We start from the raw sequence: 25,205 nt of genomic DNA, 5'->3' as shown, positions 1-25,205 counted from the left end.
AGAGCCAAACAGAGCAGGCTAGAGACAGGAGAGTCAGAAATCAAACAGAAGTTTAATCTCAAAGTGAGGGAAACAGCTTTCAAGGAAGGACACATGTGCTTGGGCCCTGCCCCTCATGGTGGGACCTGCTTTAGTGTAAGCAGATCTCAATACTTATACCTATGGATATGCAGTGAGCTATAGCCCTGTCAATGAGAGGTAAAAGCAATGATGAGATAAGTTGGATTCATAGTAGGACTTCATGATTGGAACACGGATACTTGTTGGAGCTTGTCTAGTGCTGAGCCCAGAGAACACCTGGTGCTGGTCAAAGCAATAAATAATTATGTGATTTTACTGGAGGGTGAGATCATCCAGAGAGTGAGCACAAAGGACTATTGTTATGCCAAGGTTTACTTGTTGGGCCTTAGCTCTGGAATACAGGGTATCTCTTAATATCTTGACAATTATTATAAATAATTATTATAATATCTACCTGTAAAGTGGACAAAATAAAATGAGCTCGCACCAACCTTTGCAAGCATTAGCATGCTCTATAAATTTTGAGTTGTTATTATAATTGTTCATACTGCTCCATGTTTGACATACTCCCCACTCCACCTTTGGAATTCTTAAAAATCCTTTAGAATCTAACTCAAATGCTATGGCCTCCAGGAAGCCTTCCTTCATTCTACTTATTAGTGATGACTTTTCTCCTCTCAAGTGCCATATAGCACTGTGCTGTAGACTTCGTATTTGTTACTGAAGGAATAGTTATTAATGTATGTTAGATGTTCTTCCTGGAGTATAAGTTCCCAGGCAATATTCCAAGTGCTTAAGAAATCTTTCTTGAATGAATGAATGGCTTAGAAAGACATTGCACAGGGCATTAACAGAGATGAATTCAAGCAGTACTGCCCCTTAACTGCTCATTTATCCAGGATAAAGCAGAAAGTCCTTTCTTGCCAAGGGGAATCCTTCCACATGTACAAGTGCCCTGTTCCATCCTGTCTTCTCCACCAGATTGCTGTCTCTACTGTCCCCACTCTCTCATTTGCTTTTAATCTCTCCCTATCTACTGGCTGCTTCCTTACCACCTACAAACATGCCCACGTCTTCGCAATCTTCAAAAAACAATAACAAAAACAAACACCAAAACATTTTATTCATCCATGCCTCCACCCACCCCCAATTATCATCCCATAGTTCTTCTTCCTTTTGTGACCAACCTCCTTGAGAAGATCTTGTACAATAGGTGCCTCCATTTCCTATCCTCTCACTCCCTGTCTGGCTTCCAGCCTTATCGTTCAACTGAAAGTGCTGTCTCCAAAGTTACTATAGTACTGGCCACCCTGGCCCTATTGCTAGAAGGCCATGTATGTTACATTTCACCCTCACTGGGGGATCTCTGGTATCCTTAAGGAAATTGAGGGTGTCTAGGCACTGAGCTCCCACTAATGGTGTGTTCACTCAAGTGTTAAAAGGGTTGCCCTAAACCATAGTTCCATTTAACCCGTGATAGCCAATTTAGCTTTTACAAAGAAATATTAATTTCAAAGATATAACAAATATATATACAAACGACTTAGCTTGGTTCTTATAGAAAGTGTGCCAGTTCCAAGTCCAAAACCCTCCTTGGGCTCCAGGCCCAGGAAACCCTGGCTTCCCAAGGCTTCCCAGCCAAGCTAGCTGGCTCCAACATCCTGCCTGGAATCCCAGCTCCAAGGTCACCATTGCTAGAACTTCTAGGTCAGGTGGGGATCGCCGTTGGCAACTGAAACTGAAACTGTTTGTATATGTATTTTTATGTCTTTGAAATAAATATTTCTTAGTGAAAGCTAAATTGGCTCTCACTGGTTAAATGGAACCATGGCTCAGGGCAACCCCTTTAACACTTGAGGGAACACACCATTAGCGGGAACTGAAGCTGTTTGCAGAGCGCAAATGAGACATCACTAAACAAACACTACTCTCCATGGGGGTTGGAAAGAAGAGAGGGAGGAAAAGGTGCTTTCTCTTTTTATTTAATCCAGGGCACTCCCATTGTGGGTCAACTGTTATTTTCACCCACGGGAAGCAGCAGGAAAAAGGTTGAGTCAGAGAGTAGGAAAAAGAGTGAATGTCTCAATCTCCAGTTTTAAAGATGCCACCTATTCTATTTAATCAGCCAGTCAAAGGTGATTGTAGAGGAAAAAGTTCCTCCATCCTAGGAGATTTCAACATGCCCAGGACAAGCTCTTCAGGGTACCCCTATGTTAAGTAAACTCAGCATGCTATAAAGCAGTGACATTAAACTCAAGTAGAAATGGGCATATTGACTTAGAAAATCACAAATCATCACATCTGTGTTGTATTGTGGGTTAGGTAGTAGAGTGGATAAAACACTGAGCCTGGAGTCAGGAAGAACTGAGTTCAAATGTGGCCTTAGATACTTACTAGTTGTGTGACTCTGGGCAAATCACTTAACCCTGTTTGCCTCAGTTTCCTCATCTGTAAAATCAGCTCGAGAAAGAAATGGCAAACCAGTCCAGTATCTTTGCCAAGAAAACCCCAAATGGGGTGATGAGTCAACTGAAGAAAAACAAATGTTGAATTGTCTTTTTATTTATTTTGTTAAGCATTTCCTAATTGCATTTTAATCTGGTTCAGCCTTGCCCCATAGTTTTATACCTCTAATCTAAAGACAAGCCCCTTTATACTTAATTGCTGAATCTAATGGGCTGTTCTCAGTCTTCATCCTTCTTGACTTCTCTGAAACCTTTGACACTATGAATCACCCTCTTTTCCTTAAAATTTTTCCTTTCTAGGTTTTCAGGACAGTACTTTCTCCTGGTTCTCCTCTTTATCTGACTGCTGCTTCTCAGTGTCCTTTGCTGAATCTTCATCCAGGACAGTCCTGCTAACTGTGGGTAACCTCTAAGTCTCTGTTCTGGGCTTTCTTCTTTTCTTCCTCTTTAGCATTTTATTTAGTGAATTCATCAGCTTTCATGGTTTTAATCATTATCTGTATGTTGATGATTCTGAAATCTGCTCATCCAATTCTAATCTCTCTGCTAACCTCCTGACTCGCCCCTCCAACTGCCTACTAGACATCTCAAACTGAATATCTCATTGACAAAGTATCTAAAATGGAACACATTTTCTTTCCCTCCAAACCCTTCTGGCTTCCAAACTTCCCTGTTACTATTGAGAGCATCACCATCCTACTTCTCTCATTCTCAATCCTCGTTCTTCCTCATCCAATCTGTTACCAAGGTCAATTCATTTTACCTTTGTAACTTCTCCCAAATACTCCCTCTTTTCTCCTCTGACACTGCCATCACCCTGGTATAAGCCTCATGCCTGGACTAATGTAGTAGCCTACTGGTGGGTCCTGCCTGCCTCAAGTTTCTCTCCACTCTGATTCATCCTTCACTCAACTGTCAAAGTGATTTTTCCTAAAGCAGAGAGCTGACTATGTCAGTCCCTCTTCCCCCACTCAATAAACTCTGGTGGCATCACTCTTGGAATCAAATATAAAATCCTTTGTTCAGCCTTCAAAGACCTTCATGACACAGCTACAGACTACCTTTCTGGTCCTCTTACATTTTACACCCTGTCCCTCCCCACCAGATACTCCATGATCCAGTGACACTGGCCTCCCTCTTCTTACTCTCACAACTCCAACTCTAGACTCTGGGCATTTTCACTGACTGTCCACCATGCCTGAGGCACTCTACCTTCTCATCTCCATCTCTAGGCGTCTCTGACTTTTTTCAGGTCATAGCTAAAATCCTGCCCTCTATATCCCTTAATTTTAGTCTCTTTCTTCTGTTGATTATATCTAACATATCCTGTACTTAGTTTGTTTTCATATCATTGTTTGCATGTTGTCTCCCCTATTGGACTATGAGCCCCTTGAAAGCAAGGACTGTCTGGGCTTTTTCTTTCTATCCCCTGCACTTAGCACAGTGCCTGGCACACAGCAGGTTCTCAAGTGTTTATTGACTGATTGAAAAGAATTCACTTCAGAAACCTGGAGGTGAATCGAATTTTAGAAAAGTTAGATATGACAGACCTCTGAGGAAAATTGAATGGACATAGAAAGGAATATGCCTTTTCTCAGGAGTACATGGCATCTGTACAAAAACTGATCATGTGTTAGGGTATCAAAACCTCACTTCGGAAACCTAGACAAACTGTCTAAGACCCATTCTGCTTCTGATATTCAATAATTCTTCTAATAAATTTGTTTCCCTATAATTTCCTATTTGTCTCCTCTGAAACCTGAAAATTTCTCTATAACCTTTCTTCCAGATGTTATCCTTCTAGATTTTTGAAGATAACTATCATTTCTCCCTAAATCTTCTGCTCTTCAGAATAAGTTTTCATCTGAATTGTGATGTCAAGTCCTCATCATTATAATTGTCTTCCTCTGGTCACACTACGGTTGGTCAATGAATGCCCCCTTTTAAAGTGGGTTTTAATGGTCTAGATGCCATCTGGTGAGCACACAGTTCAGTGGACTGTCTGTTACTCCTCCCCTCTGGTTCTAAACACTATTTGAAGGATTTATGATTTTGTCTGCATCCATTCTCTCCGCCAAGGTAGATAGCAAAACCTTATGATTCTCTATGAGTCTAAGTGACTGAGAGTTGTATTGTTTGACACACAGCTTCTCCTAACTTAGATGTGTATCCTTAAATGATGGGCATGGAGCCTGTTTATGGGTCCTCAGTTGAAACCTTAGCAGCTTAGAAAGACCTGGCAGAGCTAGAGATCCCTTGGCACAGTCTTCAAGAGCCCAGTATCATTTCTGGGCCATGGTGATGCATCACAGTAAGACTTTAGCAATTTATTTCCATTAATGAAACCCAGGATTGCATTATAGTTGGGTGTGTATGTGCCAGTTTTGTTAGACTGTTGGCTAATATTAAATTGGCAAGCCATTAAAACTATCAGGGATTTTTCCTCCTTGGCATAAATGACCATTAAATTAAATCTTCCCTGGTTTTACTTGTGGAGTTAATATTTGAACTCAAAATTAAGGATATTATATTTATCTTCATCAAATTATACCTTCTTAAATTTAGTTCATTATTCCACTCTGTTGAAATATAAATGGTTGGTATTTATATAACCTTTTCAGTTTAACAAAGAGCTTTAAACATTATTTGTCTTGTTTGATCACTTATATGTTGTCTCACAGTCATCCTGTAAAGAGGTGCTATGATACCTATTTTGCAGGTAAAGGAACTAAGGCTAAGAGAGATCAAGAGGCTTGCCCATAATCATGGAGCTAGTATCAGAGGTGGAATTTTGACCCAGATCTTTCCTGAATGCTTTCCATGCTGAAAATTTTTATAACCCGGTTCTTCTAACCAATATATAAGCCATCCCTCTGAAATTTCAGTCATCCATAAATTTGATAAGCATGTTGCATGGAAATGTGTTTTTCATGACTACACATGTATAACTTATGTCAAATTGCTCTCATCAATGGTGAGGAAGGAGAGAATTTAGAACTTAAAATTTGAAAAAAGAACATTAATTACATGTTTTTCAGTCATCTATGAATTTGATAAGCATATAGTCTATGTCATCATCTAAATCAATGATAGACTTATTGAATAGATGAAAACAAGGAGAGAGCCGTGTTCCACTCCACTAAAGACCTCCATTTCAGGTGAAAGAACAATAATAAGAAATGCCATTGATATAGTCCTTTAAGATTTGCAAAATATTTTGCATATATTGATCCATACTATGATCTGAAGGGTATCACAGGATTTTCTTCTGCCCCCAAATATCTCTTTGCCTCTCCCTACAACCTGTCATGTTATCTGAAATCTCTGTACTAGAGATGAGTTTCTCCAGAAATCCTATACCATTCCCATAAAAGCTGGGTAAAATCCAAGCCATTATCAGTCTTTAGCCAATTTAGCATGAATTAGTTCACCAGAAATTAGTAACCTAATTATGTCAAAAGACTTCATAGATGAGTACGCAGGACAAGGGGTTTACTACACCATAGGATGAGAGTGAGCATGAGACATGCAAGGACCACATGAAGATGCTTGGTATGGGCACTGATATGGGAAGAGACACAGAAAGAAGAGTTGGTACACTATGGAAGACAAGCATCATTTTTCTACTTTGCACTTTTGTCAAATAATGCTAAGGGTAATACCAAGGCAGTAACCATGTAGATTATATAAACATATATGCGTGTGTGCACGTGTGAATTATGTATTATGTGTAGAAGTGTCTAATACAATTCTAGCCTAATTGAAGAAGACTTCCTGGACATGGTGGTTTTTAAAACAGAGTTATTGAGTGCTTACTGCACAGCTTATTGTGGCACCATATAAAAAAATAAAAAAATAGGAGATTGAACTGAACTATTTGGGAGAAATAAAGCCTTTCTGAGGAGACGGGGATGGCTCTAGGTGGGAGGGAAAGCAAGGGGGAGCAGAAAAAGACGTGGTTCTTGTTCTCTACAGGAGCATTAGTCTGTTGTTCATTGCCTTGCCGGTGGCTGGCACTCTCTATGTGGCAGCTGTGCGCTGGGCAGGAAATCATGGTGAATTGCCATCTGCTGATTTACCTCTCGCCTCTTATGGGAGTTTCTTTGGCTGAGAGAGAGGGAGATGAATCAAGAAGGAACATGGGATGGACTGAGTCTCAGAATAGCTCATTGCGGTCAAGAAACTGTGATAACATCTCCTGCAGAAGAAAAAGTAGGTATTTACAACAGCAAGATGTGTGCATTTTTGTGTGCATGTACCTAGAGTGTATGACCTAGAGACAAGGATACACTTGAGAAATCATGCCAAAGACTATTCTTTCATATGTAATTCTAGACTCTTTTCATATATTCCAATACATGTAGACCTTTGAAGGAATCATAAGATGGTTAAAAGCTCTCATTTATTGAGTTCTTTAAGGTTATAAAGCATTTTGAAAACATTATCTCATTTTATCCTCACAAGAGTCCTAGGAAGTAGGTGCTATTATTATCCTTATTTTATATGGGGAAAGTGAGGTAGACAGGATAAGTAATTTGCCCAAGGTCACACGGCTCATAAGTATCCAAGGCTAGATTTGAACTTAGATCTTCCCAACTACAGGTCTAGCACTCCATCTAGATCTAGACCCCTGTCCAAGTCTAGAAAGGACTTTTGTTGCTCAGTCTTTTCAGTTGTGACTCTTTGGGGGCCTATTTTTGGAGAATTCTTGTCAAAGATACCAGAGTAGTTTTCCATTTCCATCACTAGCTCATTTTATAGATGAAGAAACTGAAGCAAATAGGGTTAAGTGACTTACACACAGTTAGTCACACAGTTAGTAGGTGTCAGAGATCAGATTTGAACTCAGGTCTTCCTGACTCCAGGCCTAGAGCTTTATCCACTCTGCCACCTATTTGCCTAGAAGGGACTTTAGAGATCACCTATTCCAACCCCCTCATTTTACAGATAAGGAAACAGAGGCCCAGATTAAGGAAGTGACTTGCCCAAGGTTACAAGAGCATAGTAAGCATCGGATGTGGGAATTTGAACCCAGAGTGTCTGTACCCTAAAATCAGTGCTTTTCTCACTGTCACATACTGAGTTTATCACTGATACATCCACCTCCTATTCCATACTCTGTTCTAGGGCATGGCTGCTGAAAGAGGCTGCTTTGCTTTTCTAATAATTACCTAGCTTCATCCTATGCCAGTAAAGACCTAGGTCAGAGCAGGGCTTAACTTCCTTTTAGCAATTCCCTAAGAGATAATTCCGTGATATTTATTTTTATACACAGAGTAAAGGTTGTATAAATTCTACTGGAATGAGTTAATGTATGTGTGTATGTGTGTAATCGCAAAGTATATGTAAACCAACGTAATGAGAGTTAGTAACCAATGGGACCTAACAACACAGATCATGAACCAGAAACAACTGTAACATGACTCGGGTGGAGTGATTGGGTAATCTCATTGTTTCTTGCTCTAAATTCTATAATCCTCTGAGCAGGATGGCTTTCAATTAAGCCTGATTTAAGCAAAATTGATGTTGTACTTACAAAGTTTTAGCCTCAAAAAACAACAACAAAAATGAATACCGTAATGACCAAACTTGGCCTACAAGGAGCAGCAAAAACATTTACCTCTTTTGCTTACTTCACTGGAAAGATGAGGGCTATGGGTGTACATGTAGCACTGCACAAATTGTCAGAAACAGTTGATGACTCGGTTAGTTTTATAGAGCTGCTTTCTTGTTTTTCGTTTTTCTGTTTCTCTTTTAGTGGTAGCAAGGTGGCACAGAGCACGGAGTGCTGGGCCTGGGGTCAGAAAGACTCAGCTTCCTGAATTTAGATCTGGCCTCAGACACTTGCTAGCTGAGTGACCCTGAGCAAGTCACTTAAGCCCTGTTTGCCTCAGTTCCTCATGTATTGAATGAGCTGGAGAAAGAAATGGCAAACCATTCCAGTACCTTTGCCAAGAAAACCCCAAATGGGGTCAGGAAGAATGAGACACAACTGAAAACAATTGAGCAACAGCAAAATTTCTCTTTTATTCAAGGTTAAAAAGGATGGCTTTCTGAGTAGGGGAGGGGGGAGAGACGTGGAATGAAGGTGATATAACAACAAAAATATTAATACAAATTTTAAAAATATATTTAAAAATTAACCTAAAGTTCTTTTCTCATTCTGCTGTGATCCCTCATTCACTATGGATCGAGATGGGGAAAAAAGCTGATCAGAGCAGAGTGCAAATTGAGAAATTCCAGCCGCCTTTATTGCTTCTTCTTGATTCTGCCTGGGAAAACCAGGCTGAGTGAGAAGAATAACGTCAGCTAGAAACCGGTCAATAACATGGAACAATTAAAAATAAGGAAGATATGGATTTGTGATTTAAAAATACCTTACATACATGATCTCATTTGTTCCAGCCACCCACTGGGGTAAGGGATGCAGGCATTATTATCTCTATTTTAAAACAGAAATTTGAAACTGAGGCTCGAAGAGGTTAATATTTGAGGCCAGAACACAAAAGTTCTGGTAAAATCAATTTCATTTTCATCAAATAAAATGGTATTTGATTTGAAAAGCTTAGTGGTTTTCAGTGTTTGGTCAGATCCTGATCATAAGTAGGTTATTTCTTGGAAACAAGCCAGGAGCCTTTAAAGATGCTGTCACTGTCTGAAATCATTAGAATTGTCGTCAGTAGTAATCTAGCAAAGTATCAGACAAAAGGTGTTCAGTATATACTCAGTATATACTTTGAGGACAGTTACTGTTTATTTTTTGTGTCTTTTTATTCTTCAGAATTAATGCTTAATGAATGTTGGTTGAATAAAATGAATCAATGAATAAATTAAATTAAATTTAAAAAAACAACCCTGAAGAGAGTAACTTCATTTTTTCCCCTTAAATATATAAAGAATGTTTAAAAAACTAGATAAGGGATCTCTCCATCAATGAAATGATAAGCCCTGTCCTCATACTTTGACCAATACCAGAAATGTTCCTGGTATGTGTATTCAACTGAGAAAAGCACCAGAGAGGTCATCTGAGGTGACTTGGTCAGACTTCCTCATGAGGCCATTTTTGTTGTTTAGCCTTCTTAGGAATCTTGGACAGAACTCTGAACTGTTTTTCCTGGCAGAAGAACACGCATGCGGTCTACACTCAGAAGCTCCCTGAAGGGACCTGCTCTACATTAAATGGCACCCGAGTCTTGCGTCTTTTATGGGTCATTTCTGGACATACCAGTCAGATGACCCCCTGGCAGTCTCTGGGTATGGAGAGTTAAAGCACATTGCTATTAGACATCGTCACAGATGGAGTTTGGTCACTATTGCATCTTATTATTGAAAGCTGAGCACAGAGACTTTTACATGTCATCCTGTTATTCACTCAGCGGCCTTAACATCTGCCCTAAGTAGCTGCCTTTTTTTTGTACCCTCCTGCCAGTGATGACTACATGCTTCATTGTCTAAACCACTGATGCCAAAATCAAATAGAAACAGATCCCTGTGGGGCACATATTGACTTAAAAATCCACAAATTAATATTATGTATGTTATATTATATTTTATTTATTCAACCTTTCCCAGTTACATTTTAATCTTATTCAGGCTGGGAGCTTTGCAGCTACTTGCAGACAGTAGTGGCAAGTTCGACATTTTCAGAACTACTAGACCACCCATAGGCATGGCTATTAAGACTAACAATTAGCCCAGTTTAAGAGTAACTCAATTTTACTTAATGATAAGTAGAATGCTTTATTTCAATCAGCTAGGCATAAATATTAACTAATGTTACTTCAATAATTCAAAAGATCCATTAATGAAGGCAACATCCTTTCCATGACTTAGTATACAGTTTTTATGAATTACTGTGACCAAAAATATTTGTCACTGGGTAGCCAACCTTCAGGTGATAAGCTTCTCCAAATTTAGTATGGCCAGTTCTGAGATTATAGGCATGTGGCCTATTTCTGGGTCAGTACTTAAAATCTTGATGGGACTTACCTGTGTTTGTGCTTCACTGGCGTAGCTATTGAGAACCTAAGGAGTAGAATTTATATTGGACTACAATTTTAATGGAATATCATGTGAAAACAAACCTATCACATTCGCAAGGATGATGTGCAATTTTGAACCAAAATGAAAGAAATTTGAATCCTTAGATAAAGTGAAGTACTTCATTTTCTAATTTGCAACTACTATCAATCATTACTTTTCTGACCCTGTTTTGTCTTTAAAATGGTGGGACTAAACTGGATAATGTCTAATATCCCTTTGAAATCTAACGTATAATAATTCTAGAGAACTTGACCTATGTCTTAGTAGGTAAACTAGAAACTTACCTGAAGCACACAGAGGTTACATGTGATGCTAGGGAAAAAAAACCAGGAAGTGACCTGTCAAGATCTGAATGTCAGACTTCTGCTTCTAAGCCTAATATTTTGTCCACCATGGCATGCTGCCTAGGGGACTTAAACAACCTTCAGACATGAGAGAAACTTGTTATCTTTGCCCATTTCAAAAATACCACAAAGCATTAGATGACCTCTATTAAAACAGGTTGGGTAATATCCAGGCCCCAATGGACCAGAGAAATAAGACAATTCATAAACATGCAAAAAAATATTTGCAGAAATTTTTAACCTCAGTAGTAATGAATGAAATTCACTTTAAAACAAGTATGAAGTATCACCTCAGACTCATATTTAGCAAAAATAGATAAAAAAGTCATGAAACTTTTTATAGAGGACACTATGGGGGAACAGGTACATCACTAGCTGACATTGATGGTGGCAATGCAAAGTGGTACCAACTTTGTGGAAAGCAATCAGACAATATGCAGCAAGAGCCATAAAATTAACTTTTGAGTAAGTTATGAAAATCAAAATTATAAAAAACTGAACAGCATTAGCATGGACTGTCAGGAAGAAGCAGCCAGCTTCCGTGATAAAATGCTGGCCAAGCTGGTCAAATACCATCTGGCTGGCAACCTTCCTTATGACTCTTTGACTAAAAAAAATTCTACTCCTGAGAACATATTCCAAAGAAATTATTTGAAGTGAAAAAGAGACACGTATGTACAAAGATAACCATGGTTGTACTAATTACAATAGTAAAATAAAAATCTGGAGGCAGCTCAGATATCCAAAAAAATTTTGAATATAGACTATATCACCATTAAGAGGGGAAAATGATGTCTTAGTATTTTATTTTTCCCCAGTTACATATAGAAAAAAATTTAACATTTGTTTTTAAAACTGTGAGTTCCAACTGTGAGTTTCTCCCTTCCACCCCCTATTACCTCTGCCATTGAGAAGGCAAGCAATTATATATAGGTTATACATATGTAGTCATGCAAAGCATTTTCTTAATTGTCATATTGTGAAAGAAAACACAGCCCAAAAAAAACCTCAAGCAAAATTCTGTAAAAAAGTATGCTTCAATCTGTATTCAGACACTATCACTTCTTTCTCTGGGGATGGCTAGCATTTTTCATCATTAGTCCTTCCGAGCTGTCTTGGATCATTGTATTCCTGAGAATAGTTAAGTCATTCATAGATGATCATTTTACACTATTGCTGTCACTTTGCACACAGTACATTTCACTTTGCATCAGCTCATGCAAGTCTCTCCAGGCTTTTCTGAGAGTATCCCACTCATTATCTCCCATAGCATGATGGTATTCTGTCACAATCACATACCACAACTTATTCAGTCATTCCTTGATTGATGGGCATCAAAAGGGGAAAATATGAAAAATATACTGAAATACAGGAAAGTCTACAGAAAAAAAATGCTGTTAAAAAATAGAACATGGTATCCTCTTTCCACACTGATCCTGTTTTTAAAAAAATATCACAAGTGATGTTAGAGGTTAGTGTTAGTTATTAATAAATTGTCATGGATGCTTAAGTGCATTTATCTTTTGTTGTAAAGTTGACTAAAGTAAGAAAAAAAATTGGGCTTACATGCATATTTTTGTGTTCATTATAGACAATGTGCTTAAATGGAAAACCAGAGTGCTCAAAAATCCCTTCTACCACTTTTCTTGAAGTGGTCCATTCTACCTTGGGGTTGACACATTTTTCTTAATCAGGTAAAAAATGTCAACCTTTTTTTCCCCCAAATTCATTTTCTCTTCCTGGGACTCCCTCCCCAATTATCTTCTCAATAAGAAAAGGTGTAAGGAACAAATTTAATTTTAAGTAACTTTTATTTTTCTCCCCATTTCTGTTCAGTCTTTTAAAGCCACAACATTCCTTTCTTATTTTGAATTTTTTTTCAGTTAACAAAAATCTACTTTCTATTCCTCCCAGGCACTCCCTCACTAACTGAAAAGGAAAGAAAAACAAAACCCTCATAAAGAATATTCCCCCATTGTCCATATCCAAAAAAAATATGTCTCCTTCTCCACCCTGAGTTTCATCCATTCTCTCTTTGGAAGTGGAAAGCCTGTTTTATCATGAGTCCATAGGATTCATTTTGTAGTTGGTCACTGCATTGAGCAGAATTCTTAATCTTTCCAAGTTGTTTGTCTTTCAAAGTTGTTATTATGTAAGTTCTTCTCCTGGTTCTACTCACTTCACTCTGCATCAACTCATACAACTCTTTCTAGGTTTTTCTGAGACCATCTCTTTTGTCATTTCTCGTACTACAATGGTATTGTCTCACATTCATATACCACATTTTGCTCAGCCACTCCTTTATCGATAGACAAACTCTCTTAGTTTTAATCATTTGCTGCCACAAAAGAGTTGCTATAATTTTTGTACCTATGGGTATTTTGCAGGAGTGTGCTGCTAAATGTTGAACAAGTGGCTCTCTGAAAACAAATGTGCACACTATACACCTTCAAGTTATTCCGTGTTATTAACATGTCTTCTTCATTGTCTTGAGTCTAGACAATCTGCAAAACAATAAATCAAGCTCAAATTTGCAGCGTTTGTCAATTTCCGAAGTGTAAATGTTTACACTGAAAATTTAACAATGGACTCTTGAGAGCCCCAAGAGCCAGCTTGAGTAGTTCTGCCTCAACCTCTCTCTTTGATCCACACAAACATTATTTTCTTCAGTTTCTGCTTTTGCATCAAATGAGTTTGGAAACCTCCCTAAAACTGTCTGTTGAACAAAGATGATTCCTACTTATTAACTTATGATTGAGGTAAGTAACTTTCTCAGGTTAGATAATAAGAGCTTGTACAATGATAATGACAGTTCCCATACATTATCTCATTAGGTCCTCCCTGAGAAGTAAGAAATGCAAACATGATTACCCCAAGTTACAGAAGAGAAAACTGAGTGACTGAAACTTGCTCACAGTCATATAGCTATTATGTATTAGAGCTGGATCACAAACCCAGTTGGGGCTCTTTTCCATTGTGTCACACTCCCCATGCTGATCTTTGTAGATCTCTGTTTACCCTTCTGGAGGAGGAAAGCTCAGTTTCACAAGTTTAACTGTCTTTCTGTCCTTTCTGATTGTTTATATTCTTCTGATTCCATTTTCTTACATTTGATTCTCTATGTAGTTTTTACCCTCACACTTGTGAAAACAATCACACACATACAAACACACATACCCATACACACACACACATTCCCCCTCACCCCCCACATCAAACAGTGCTGATAGGACATACTTAAATTTCCGTGGCAAGACTAAGGATCTCCTAAGCTTAACGATTCATTCTACCCTGAAAGGAAGAGGGAGGTGAAATTGCAGCTGGTTGTTCTACTTCTGATTTTGGCTACATCTCCTTTGATGGCCACATGACTTTAGTTTCCAGTGTGAATAATCCTACCTTCTGCATTTCACAGGAAAATACAGTAGGAACAGAACGAAAGACTTCCTTACCATCCTCTCTCTGCAGGCTGACACATATTGGGCCCTTATTCAAACAATCAATAGGAACTTTCAGATGTTTTTTCAGTTGTGTTCACCTCTTCATGACCCCATTTGGGGAGTTTTCTTGGCAAAGATACTGGAGTGGTTTGCCATTTCCTTCTCCAGGTCATTTTACAGATGAAGGAATTGAGACAAATAGGGCTAAATGACTTGCTTAGGATTACACAGCTACTAAGTGTCTAAGGCCACATTTGGACTCAAGTCCTCCTGATTCCAGGCCCAGCATGCTATCCACTGGGCCACCTAACTGCCTAGCAGTAAAGGCTGTTGGCTAAGAATATTAGACTTGGAAGTCAGGAAATTGGGATCCAATTCTTTTCTTTTATCCCTGAATTGTTGGCTGACCTTATTACTCTGTCACTGTCTTGGGCAACAACTTAAGACTATGTTATAGGCGAATCCTTGATCTGCATTAATGGAGGGAGTTTCCACAATGAGCATTCCCATTAATGATGAAAAAATCATAGATCTGAACCTTCCCTTCCACCTAAAAGAAAAAAAACAGAATTGACCTTAAAAGCAAAACCTTCGTTTCTCTGTTTGCAAAATGTATCTAATGAGTTTTGTTACCAAATCATTTGGGGTTAAACATTTTAGTCATGGTATCTTGCGTATGCTGCTTCAATTCTCTGAGTATCCTGTTTCCTCATTTATGAAAAGAGGGTGATATAGTTCAAGCCGACAGGATTGTTGAGATAAATTGGGATCATGTGTTGCAAGAACTTCCAAAGCCATGTGGTGCAACATTAAAGGGAAAGTATTTCTTTTCGTCAATAGCATTTTAATAAGTAAATCTCATTAGATTATTGAATTATCTTTCTCTTTCAGTGGCTGTTTAAGTGCAAAGTCATTTTTAAAGCTGTACTGGAATTCTGAAAAAGGAATAACCCTCAACGTCATACTGAGATACTTTTTCAATGGACTTGCAAGGCATGTTTATTTACATATTTCCGTTTTATCTTTGCTCTGTAATAATATAGGATTAATATCCATTTATATACAGTAGGCATCATGTTTCTCTGTGCCTTGTATATATATAGTGGATGCTTAGAAACTATCACTAAATACATAAAGAAGTTTCCTTTACTGGAAGGTTTCTCAGTGAAAAGGAATGCTAGACAAAGAAAGATGCTTCTTTCTTTGCAACTTGGTTTTTGATCTTGAGTAAGAATCAAGAATAAGTACAGTAATGTTATAAGAATTTCTACAACAGAATTCACAAGCCGCCAAAGAAGTCCTGATTCCTCCCCCCACAATTCCCCTCCTGTCCTTTCCTCTCACCATAGCATCTCTTTTTCTTAGCAGGGCTGTGAGTATAGAGGCTATTTACTGACCTGGTCACTTAGTCACATGAATTGACATGGGAACTTTGACTTTGTTTCTAACATAGTTCATTTTTCCCTTGCTTAGGTAGCCTGGCAACCCCCTGCTCCCAGGCTCATTATAGGATATGAACAGGCAGTTTTCTTTTTTTTAATTTATTTGTTTAAGTTTCCAACATTCATTTCCACAAAATTTTGAGTTCCAAATTTTCTCCCCATTTCTCCCCTCCCCCACCCCAAAACTCGGAGCATTCTAACTACCCCTATCACCAATCTGCCCTCCCTTCTAACATCCTTCCCTTCCCTTATCCCCATCTTCTCTTTTGTCCTATAGGGCAAGATAAATTTCTATACCCCATTACCTGTATTACTTATTTCCTAGTTGTATGCAAGAACAATACTCAACATTTGTTCCTAAAACTTTGAGTTCCAACTTCTCTTCCTCCCTCCCTTCCCACCCATCTCCATTGGAAAGGTAAGCAATTCAATATAGGCCATATCTGTGTAGTTTTGCAAATGACTTCCATAATAGTGTTGTGTAAGACTAACTATATTTCCCTCCATCCTATCCTGCCCCCCATTTCTTCTATTTTCTTTTTTGACCTTGTCCCTCCCCTAGAGTGTTGACTTCTAATTGCTCCCTCCTCTCATTGCCCTCCCTTCCATCATCCCCCCCGACCCTGCTTATCCTCTTCTTCTCTACTTTCCTATATTGTAAAATAGGTTTTCATACCAAAATGAATGTGCATTTTATTTTTTCCTTGAGTTGAATGCAATGAGAGTAAGCTTCATGTTTTCTCTCACATCCCCCCTTTTTCCCTCCACAGAAAAGTCTTTTACTTGCCTCTTTTATGAGAGATAATTTACCCCATTCCATTTCTGCTAGGGTTGGAAGCTCAATTCCATGTGGACAGTCTCGGGCGGGTAAAGGTGGGAACTTCTAAATCTTAGAGTTCTCACGAGACCCCCCAGGAAACGGCTGGGAATCGAGGTGAACCGAGCTATCTCGTGTATTTCCGCCTCTTCCCGTGAGAAACGTGATGGGAGAGAGCTCTCCCCGCCCTCGAGATAGTCCCGGATCTGGGCACACTATTGTTATCTAACAGCACGGTATTCAGATGCAAACTATGCTGCTGGAGAGTCTAAGTAGGATCAGAAAAGCCTGAAAGCTCTCTTGGGCAGAGGGGCGCGGAGTGGACAGGACAACAAGGCTCCGCTTTTCCTCTCTCCTCTCTCCCCTCCCCCTCTCTCCCCGCTTATACTTCTACTTCCAATTTCTTATTGTAGATCTTTGCCTCCTTGGGAGATCTTTCTCTTTCCCTCCTAAGGAAGAATTCCCCTGCACTTGTATCTAGACCCTGAAATAAAGCTCAACCCTTGTTCGACTCTGGAACGTCCTTTCTCTCATACGAGCATCCGGTTTGGCCAACCGAAGACCTTGAGAGGTGAGGTAAGAAGACTCGGGTAGCCCTCAGACCTCTAGGCCTGGCACATTTCTCCCTTTCTCCTCCCAATATATTCCTCTCTCACCCCTTAGTTTCATTTTTTAAGATATGATCCCATTCTATTCAACTCACCCTGTGCTCTCTGTCTCTCTCTGGATGTGTGTGTGTGTGTGTGTGTGTGTGTGTGTGTGTGTGTGTGTGTGTGTGTGTGTGTGTGTGTAATCCCACCAACCACCCAGGTACTGAAAAAAGTTTCAAGAGTTACAATTGTCTTTCCATGAGGATTGTAAACAATTCAACTTTAGTAAGTCCCTTATGAATTCTATTTCCTGTTTACCTTTTCATGCTTCTCTTGATTCTTGTGTTTGAAAGTCAAATTTTCTTTTCAGCTCTGGTCTTTTCATCAAGAATGCTTGAAAGTCCTCTATTTCATTGAAAGACCATTTTTTCCCCTGAAGTATTATACTCAGTTTTGCTAGGCAGGCAGTTTTCATATGAAAAAATTAAAGCAGTCTTGTGAAAAAATGCTCTAAATAACTATTGATTAGAGAAAAGTAAATCAAAGCAACTCTGAGATACCACATCATAACTATCAGATTGGCTAACATGACAAAACAGGAAAATGATAAATGTTGGAGAAGATGTGGAAAAATTGGAACACTAATGCATTATTGGTGGATTTGTGAACTGATCCAACCATTCTGGAGAGCAATTTGGAACTATGCCCAAAGGGCTAGTAAACTGTGCATCCAGAAATACTACTTCTAGGTCTGTATCCCAATGAGATCATAAAAATGGGAAAAGGACCTGCATGTACAAAAATATTTATAGCAGCTCTTGGACACCTGATCTCCTAAGCTCACTGCAGCTCAGAACTCCCAAGTTTGAGATCCAGCAACCTAAACATTGCTAGTAGCAGGGGCCTCAGGTACCACTACACCTGGCAGATATCTCTGTTATTTCAAGTAGTGTTCCATATCACCAAATTTTTAGGCAGCGAAGAATTGGGATGGTTCCTTCAAATCAGCTGTAACTGAAGCTGTCCTGTATGTCATAATGTCTGCTGTGATTAAGATGGCAGCATATTGTCGTGAAAGGTATATGACTTCAAGTCAGAATATCTGGGTTTGAATTCTAGCTCTGCCATTTATTTTCTGTCTGAACTTGGGACAAATAATTTCATCTCTGTGGACCTTAGTGGTTTCTGTTTTTACAAAGGAGTTTAAACACGTTTGCACTTCTTCCTTACCATGGTCTTTTGATGTAGGCAGTCTATATTTTTTTATTCCCATATTACAACTATGGAAACAGAGTCATAAAAAGTCAGTGACTTGTCTAACGTCACAAAGCTAGGAAGTGGTGGAACACGGACAGGAACAGACCTTTGACCCTAAATCCAGCATTTTTGCTATGATACCTGTGGGTTCTCATCTCATCACCTCAGTAATACAAGTTGTGGGAACGAGCCAGGATCAGGTGGATAAAGAGGGATGGTGATCTGCCCACCTCTCTGTCCAAACCAAACCAAACAGAAAACCTTGTGTGGAGGATCAAATGGATTATTGGTGAGTTACATGTACACTCTCCTGGATCTCTTGCCAGGTTGCAGCCTTTCCATCTGTATTCAGTATGTTTGCTAGTTGGATTGTATTCCCTTGTTCCCTGGGGATCTGAATGGGAGATTCCCATATACCATATGGATAACTGCAGGAGGACATGGTGGACAAATCTGCTCCTTCTGGACAACTTCATCTCCATACAGAATCCTGTAAGTCTTCACTCATGAAGTTGACAGCCTTTTAAAAGTGATGGTCCAAGGTTCTGATCCCCTGTCTTTGGGTATGCTTGCTGGTTTAGAGGAGGGCTGATGGTAAAATCTGGGGCAATAGCTTAGCAGTTTGAAGGCTAAATTGCCAGTTGCTAATTCTATCATCAGTGAGGAAAGGAGGATTATGGTCAGGACTGAGCTACAAAATGTTTAACAAGGGTGCTCACATGGGGAGAAAAAGTAGCATAATTATATATATATTTACATATATTATATATGTATAAATACTTTGAAGTTTTATCTACATTATTTTATTAAGTCTAGAGACCAATAGAATAGTAAACCAAACCTTGACTTGTAGCAGTCTTTTGATTTTTGAGGTATAAGTGCTCACCCTAAAAAAGTTAACAATGGCTTATAAGTCAGTTAGAGCTGGCTCCAGCACACCTCTGGGTATGGTGTTAACTATTTAATTTTATTTTTTGCTTACATTTTGATTATTTATTTAATATTTTATTGCCCCCCAATTACATTCAAGAATAATCTTTAACATTAATTTTTCAAAACCTCGAGTTCCAAAGTCTCTCCTTCCCTCTTCTGCCCTCATTGAGAAGACAAGCAATTTGATACAGGCTATGTATGTGCAGTCATGTAAAATATTTTCATGTCAGTCATGTTGCAAAAGGAAAAACAGACACCTCACCTCACCTGAAAAAAGAAAGAAAAACAAAATTTAAAAAAGCATGCTTTGGTCTGCACCCAGACTCCATCAGCTCCCTCTCTGGAGATGGATAGCATTTGCCATCACAAATCCTTTGGAATTGCACTGGATCATTCCATGGCTGAGAATAGCTAAGCCACTCATAGTCAATAGTCACAGAATGTTGCTGTCACTATGCACACTGTTCTCTTGGTTCTGGTCACCTCACTTTGCATCAGTTCATGTAAGTCTTTCTGGTATTTTCCTAGAGCATCCTGCTCATCATTTCTTACAACAGTACAATAGTATTTCATTATAATCATATACCATAACTTGGTCAGTCATTCCCCAAATGGACATCTCCTCAATTTCCAGTTCTTTGCCACCACTAAAAGAGCTGCTATAAATATTTTTGTACATATAGATCCTTTTCCTTCTTGTTTTTTATCTCTTTGGGATACAGACCTAGTAGTGATATTGCTGGGTCAAAGGGTGTTTGGACATTGCTCTGTAGAGCAATTTGGAACTATGTCCAAAGGGCTACAAAAATGTGCATACTTTGACCCAGCAATACCACTTCCAGGACTGTATCCCCAAGAGATCACAAAAAATGGGAAAGGGCCCCACATTTACAAAAATATTTATAGCAGCACTCTTTGTGGTGGCCAAAAAACTGGAAGTCAAGGGGATGCCCATCAATTGCAGAATGGCTGAATAAACTTTGGTATATGAATGTAATGGAATACTATTGTGCTATAAGAAATGATGAACAGGAAGACTTCGGAGAGGCCTGGAAAGACTTTTATGATCTGATGCTGAGTGAAAGGAGCAGAACCAGGAGAACTTTGTACACAGCAGCAACCATGGTGTGCAAGGATTTTTTTCTGGTAGACTTAGAACTTCATTGCAATGCAAGGACTTAAGAAATTCCCAATGATCTCTTAAAGCAAAATGCCTTCTATATCCAGAGAAAGAGCTATGGAATTCGATCGCAGAATGTAGCAGATCAATTTCTTTTGTATTACATTTTGCTTTGTTTTATGATTTCTCCCATTTATTTTAATTCTTCTATGTAACATGACTAATGTATTTAATAGGAATGTACGTGTAGAATCTATATAAAACTGCATGCTGACTTGGAGGGGAAGGAGGGGGAAGAAGGAGGGAGAGGAAGGGGAAAAAATCTAAGTTATATGGAAATGATTGTAGAACACTGAAAACAAATAAAAAAATTAAAAAAAACCAAATTGCTCTACAGAATAGCTGAATCAGTTTGTAACTCCACCAACAGTACATTAGTGTTTCAATTTCCCCACATCTTCTCCAACATTTGTCATTTTCCTTTTCTGTCTTATTATCTGTTCTGATAGGGGAAAGGTGATTTATAGTGTTAACTTCTGAGTAAGAAGATGACTCAGGTGGCAGGGAGGAAGTCAAGGAAGACAAAAGGTTTACAAGATATCCTAGTATGTATGTCATAGAGTGTTGAACTTTGCTCTATATTTTGCTCTTGCTCCTTGAGGCCAGAAATCATTTCACTTTGTCTTTGAATCTTCAGTGCCTATCTCAGTGCCTAGCCCGTAGTAGGTACTTAAAAAATGCTTATGAATTAGTGAATTGTCTCCTGAGTACATTATGATGGATTGTGCATCTTGGTCACTCTATACACAGAAAGCCCATCACATGGATGTTAGTTACCCTGCTCTCTTGACTCAAGCATTATAGTTGGTCTCTAATTTCTAGCTGGACTGGTTTCAGTGAGTGCCATAGCTGCTTCTGAAGACACTGAAGTAATTTTCTTGTAATTTACTTCTTGTGAATAAAAGTTTTGTGCCTGTAATTAAATGATGTCCCTGATTCTAGGTATGTAGCTGCAAAATCTGCTGAATGGCAAACTGCTCATGTGTGGCAGCTTCCTAATTACCCAACATAACCCAGTTGACAAACAAAACAGCTGCCTTCTGTTCACAGATGCCCAGGAGTTTAGACTAGAGCATAAATCACTGTGTAAATACCTGCAGGCGTAGAAAGTTCCCTGAGGATAGGTACAAGAGCATGGCAGATGACGGTTCTGCTCTGTCCTCCCTGAAATCATCTGAGCTTTGGCATGGACACTGAGGCCCTAATATGTATAGCCTGTGGCACTCTGTGGGAATCCAAGTGGTAAGGACATGAGTCTGGTGCCATTTAATTTCAATTACAGGGCACCATGAATCCCCAAAATCAGAATTATTCAGGTTCTCAGCAGCAAGTGTGCACAAAATCCCTTCCCTGGCAGGAGTTTCCTTTTCAACAGGCAAAGCTGTGCTGAATCTGATTGTTCTGTCCCCCTCCCTGTCAGGCTGCAGGAAGAAAGTATTCAGGGTCTTTCTCTCCCTGAACAAATCAAATGAATTGCTCCAAGGATTTTCTTGGCTTCACGAAAAAAGCAGCTGCTTCATTTAGCACAGACAGAGAGAGCATTTGAAATAGAATCGCCTTCAATAAGAACATTTTAGGTCCAGCACTGTATAGAGCACTTGTAGGGATATAGACCCAGGAGATGAGAAGCAGGGCTGCATATTCCTAGTTTAAGGAAAGAGCAGCACTACTGACCAGAGCAGCCCTAAAGGATCCACCTACCTCAGTTACAGTGGGCAACTAGGTGGCACAGTGGCTTAGAGTCAGGAAGATATGAGTTCACATCTGACCTTGTACAATTACTGACTGTGATGCTGGGCAAGTCACTTAATTGTGTTGGCCTCAGTTTTCCTCATCTGTAAAATGAGCTGGAGAAGGAAATGGCAAACTACTCCAGTATCTTTGCTAGGTAAACCCCAAAGGATGTCACATGGAGACAGACACAACTGAACAACAAAACCTGTTACCCTGAAAGGGATACCACATGTGGTACCATAAGAGTGGTAGGTGATAATCACCTTAGTGATGGCCTGGCTGTCTCCTTTGTAACTCTGCTCCAGGAGTCTTCTGTATCAATATCTATCTATCTATCTATCTATCTATCTATCTATCTATCTATCTATCTATCTATCTATCTGTCTGTCTGTCATCTATCTATCTATCTATCTATCTATCTATCTATCTATCTATCTATCTATTTATCATCTAGAGTCCTCTGTATCTATCTTCTCCCTATTTGGGGGGAACTAAAGGAGGAAGAAGATAATGCTATTTCTTGATCAGTGTGAATTGGTCTTTTGAGACACGATCTGCCACATTTTCAGAAACAAGGAGGAACTTGATTAGATTGTGTGATCTAGTTAATGGAGGAGGGCAATTCTCATTAGGGAACTATCTGTACTTCATAACTCAGTTCTTCATAGTCTTTGGATACCTGTGAAGAACGGGAGATGTAGTCTTAGGGGTGGCACTGAAACAGGCTGGTGTTGGAGTTTGTAGATGGATTCTTGGGTGGGAGGAAACAACGAGATTGATGATTTTTAAGGGAGAGCTCAGTGAGGATCTGATGATGTAAGGAAAAATTTCCTGCCATTTCAAACTATCCAAAAGTGGAATGGGTTGACTCAGGAGGCTCGTTTTCCTTCATTAGAAGTCTTCGAAACTTGCCTTCCATCGTCTGTTACCTCTTGATTGTCCCACCTACATTCCACCCAAGCCCTACATTGTCTGCTACCTCCCAGTTGCTTCTAGCTGTTTCCCACCCTGGATTATATCACTAGTTATCCCAGTGCCATCAAGATCCTCCTTAGACTCTCCTCCCAGACCACTAGAACACCTCTAGATCTTTCCCATGGATTTTCTGTATATAAGTGCCATCACACCTCCATGAAGGCACTCAGATTCAATCCAACTCAGACTCTGTCTAACTGAGATTCTATCTGGCCCATTTGTGAATACAAGCGTTACAAATGCTTAGGCTTAAGAGTCAACCCAAAATGGTGAATCTTTAATGAACTTTGTTTTTCTTTGGCTTTCAAAAAAAGAAGTCTTCAAGCAAAGGTGGGGTGATCACTTCTCAAGTAAGTGAGGCTGAGACCTGGCACCGCTCTGCCTCATTTAAATCCAGTTCTCAGGCAAGTCAAGACATCGCTGTCATCATGTCATTGGTTGTCTTTGAGATAAAGGACCACCACCACCATCAAGCATGATGTTCACCTCACTCCTGAATCTCTCTGCACCTAGTCAAACTTTTCCACCTTCTCTTCATCAGCCTTCTCCTCCTGGAGATGCCTCTGTCCCGTGGTCCTCTCTTCTGATTGGTGAGTGCTGGGCCTGGACTGGCACCATTTCCTGAAGTTCCCAGCTCTGTTCATTTCACTTCTGACTCCACCCTTCTCTCTCCAGTTTTCCATCTCCTCCCCAGCAGCCTTGCCCCTTACATGCCCCCTCCATTTCTTCTGTTTTCTAGATCTTCTTTGTGTTCTTGTCTTCCTCCATTAGAGGGTAGACTTCTTGAGAGTATGAATAATCGTTTTTGCTTGTGCGTTTCCCTCATTTAATCTATCTATCTATTTATCTATCATCGATTTATCTGTATGTCTGTCTATGCATCCATCTCTATCAATCTATAGCTGTCTATCTATGCATCCATCTCAAACTCTATTTATCTATCTTTCTGTCTGTCTGTCTGTTTATTCATCCATCTTTATCAATCTATCCCTATCTATCTGTCTATCTGTCTGTCTGTCTGTCTTTCTGCCTGTCTGTCTGTCATACGGAGAGGATTCCTGTTTGATTGCTGGTTGTACTAAAAGTCCTCTAAGGTCCATTCTAACTGAGGTTCTGGGATGCTGCGGAGCACTTAGAAGTGCACATGGTATCACAAGATTTAGTGATGTTTATATGGTACATTCAAGTGATCCATTTGGGGCACTATGGGGCTTTTGGTTTTTCAGGAAAAAACAGAAATCAAGTATAGAAAGAAAAGGAAAGCTACGCTTTATGATGTAACTGGGTCTTAATCAGAGGTCCCACGCCTCATGTTTCAGAAGTATGGAACATGAGCACAGCACACGTTTTGCTTTACATATGGTGGCATAATCATATGGCTTAGCAATGTGGCAAAGCTCCTGTGCTTCCAGGTCAAATCCCATCTCAGACACTTGTTATCTGTGTGACCTTGGGCAAGTCACTTAACCTGTCTCTTCTATTTCCTTATATTAGCACCTACATCTTAGGGTTACTGTGAGGTTAAAAGGAGATAATAACTACAAAACACTTTGCAAACCTGAAAGTATTATGTAAATACCATGGTAGCAGTGTTTTGCTTCTGACTGCTGCCTCCCCTAATCTGCCAAACTTCCTAGAAACTTGTCATCATTTTATTTACAATGTTTTTTCTGACCCTCTAGATTAGTTTGTCTTTGCAGATCTGGAGGATATTTTACAAATTGTCTCCTGTGTATGGGAAATGTCAATCCAATCGGTATTTGGCCTCAGTTTCCTCATTTGTAAAGTGGGAGGTGGGAATAGATGGCCCAGCTCTAAATTTGTGATTGTGTGAGCTTAAGCTTTTTTTGTCCTTTGGCAGGTTATCCCTTTAAATACTTGAGGATTGAAGAATGCATCAGGAGTGCATACCTGAAATCTCAGCTACTGGGGAGGTTGAGGCTAGAGCATCTCTTGGGCCTGAG

General features: G+C 39.4%; 1 protein-coding gene across 1 annotated transcript in view; it reads left to right on the top strand.

Moving 5' to 3' along the window:
- LOC140502683 (O-acyltransferase like protein-like) overlaps positions 1-25,205 on the top strand; it is an 82,320-nt gene that overhangs the window by 28,865 nt on the left and 28,250 nt on the right. Inside the window, 4 exon segments of the mRNA XM_072606652.1 lie at positions 9,561-9,740; positions 12,465-12,567; positions 15,205-15,306; positions 18,746-18,911. Coding sequence (XP_072462753.1) covers positions 9,561-9,740; positions 12,465-12,567; positions 15,205-15,306; positions 18,746-18,911 — 551 coding nt within the window.

This window comes from Notamacropus eugenii, chromosome 4 (assembly GCF_028372415.1).
Source record: "Notamacropus eugenii isolate mMacEug1 chromosome 4, mMacEug1.pri_v2, whole genome shotgun sequence".
NCBI classification, from domain to species: domain Eukaryota; kingdom Metazoa; phylum Chordata; class Mammalia; order Diprotodontia; family Macropodidae; genus Notamacropus; species Notamacropus eugenii.
The sequence above is the reverse complement of the archived record's forward strand: the minus strand, read 5'-3'. Positions and strand labels throughout refer to the sequence as shown.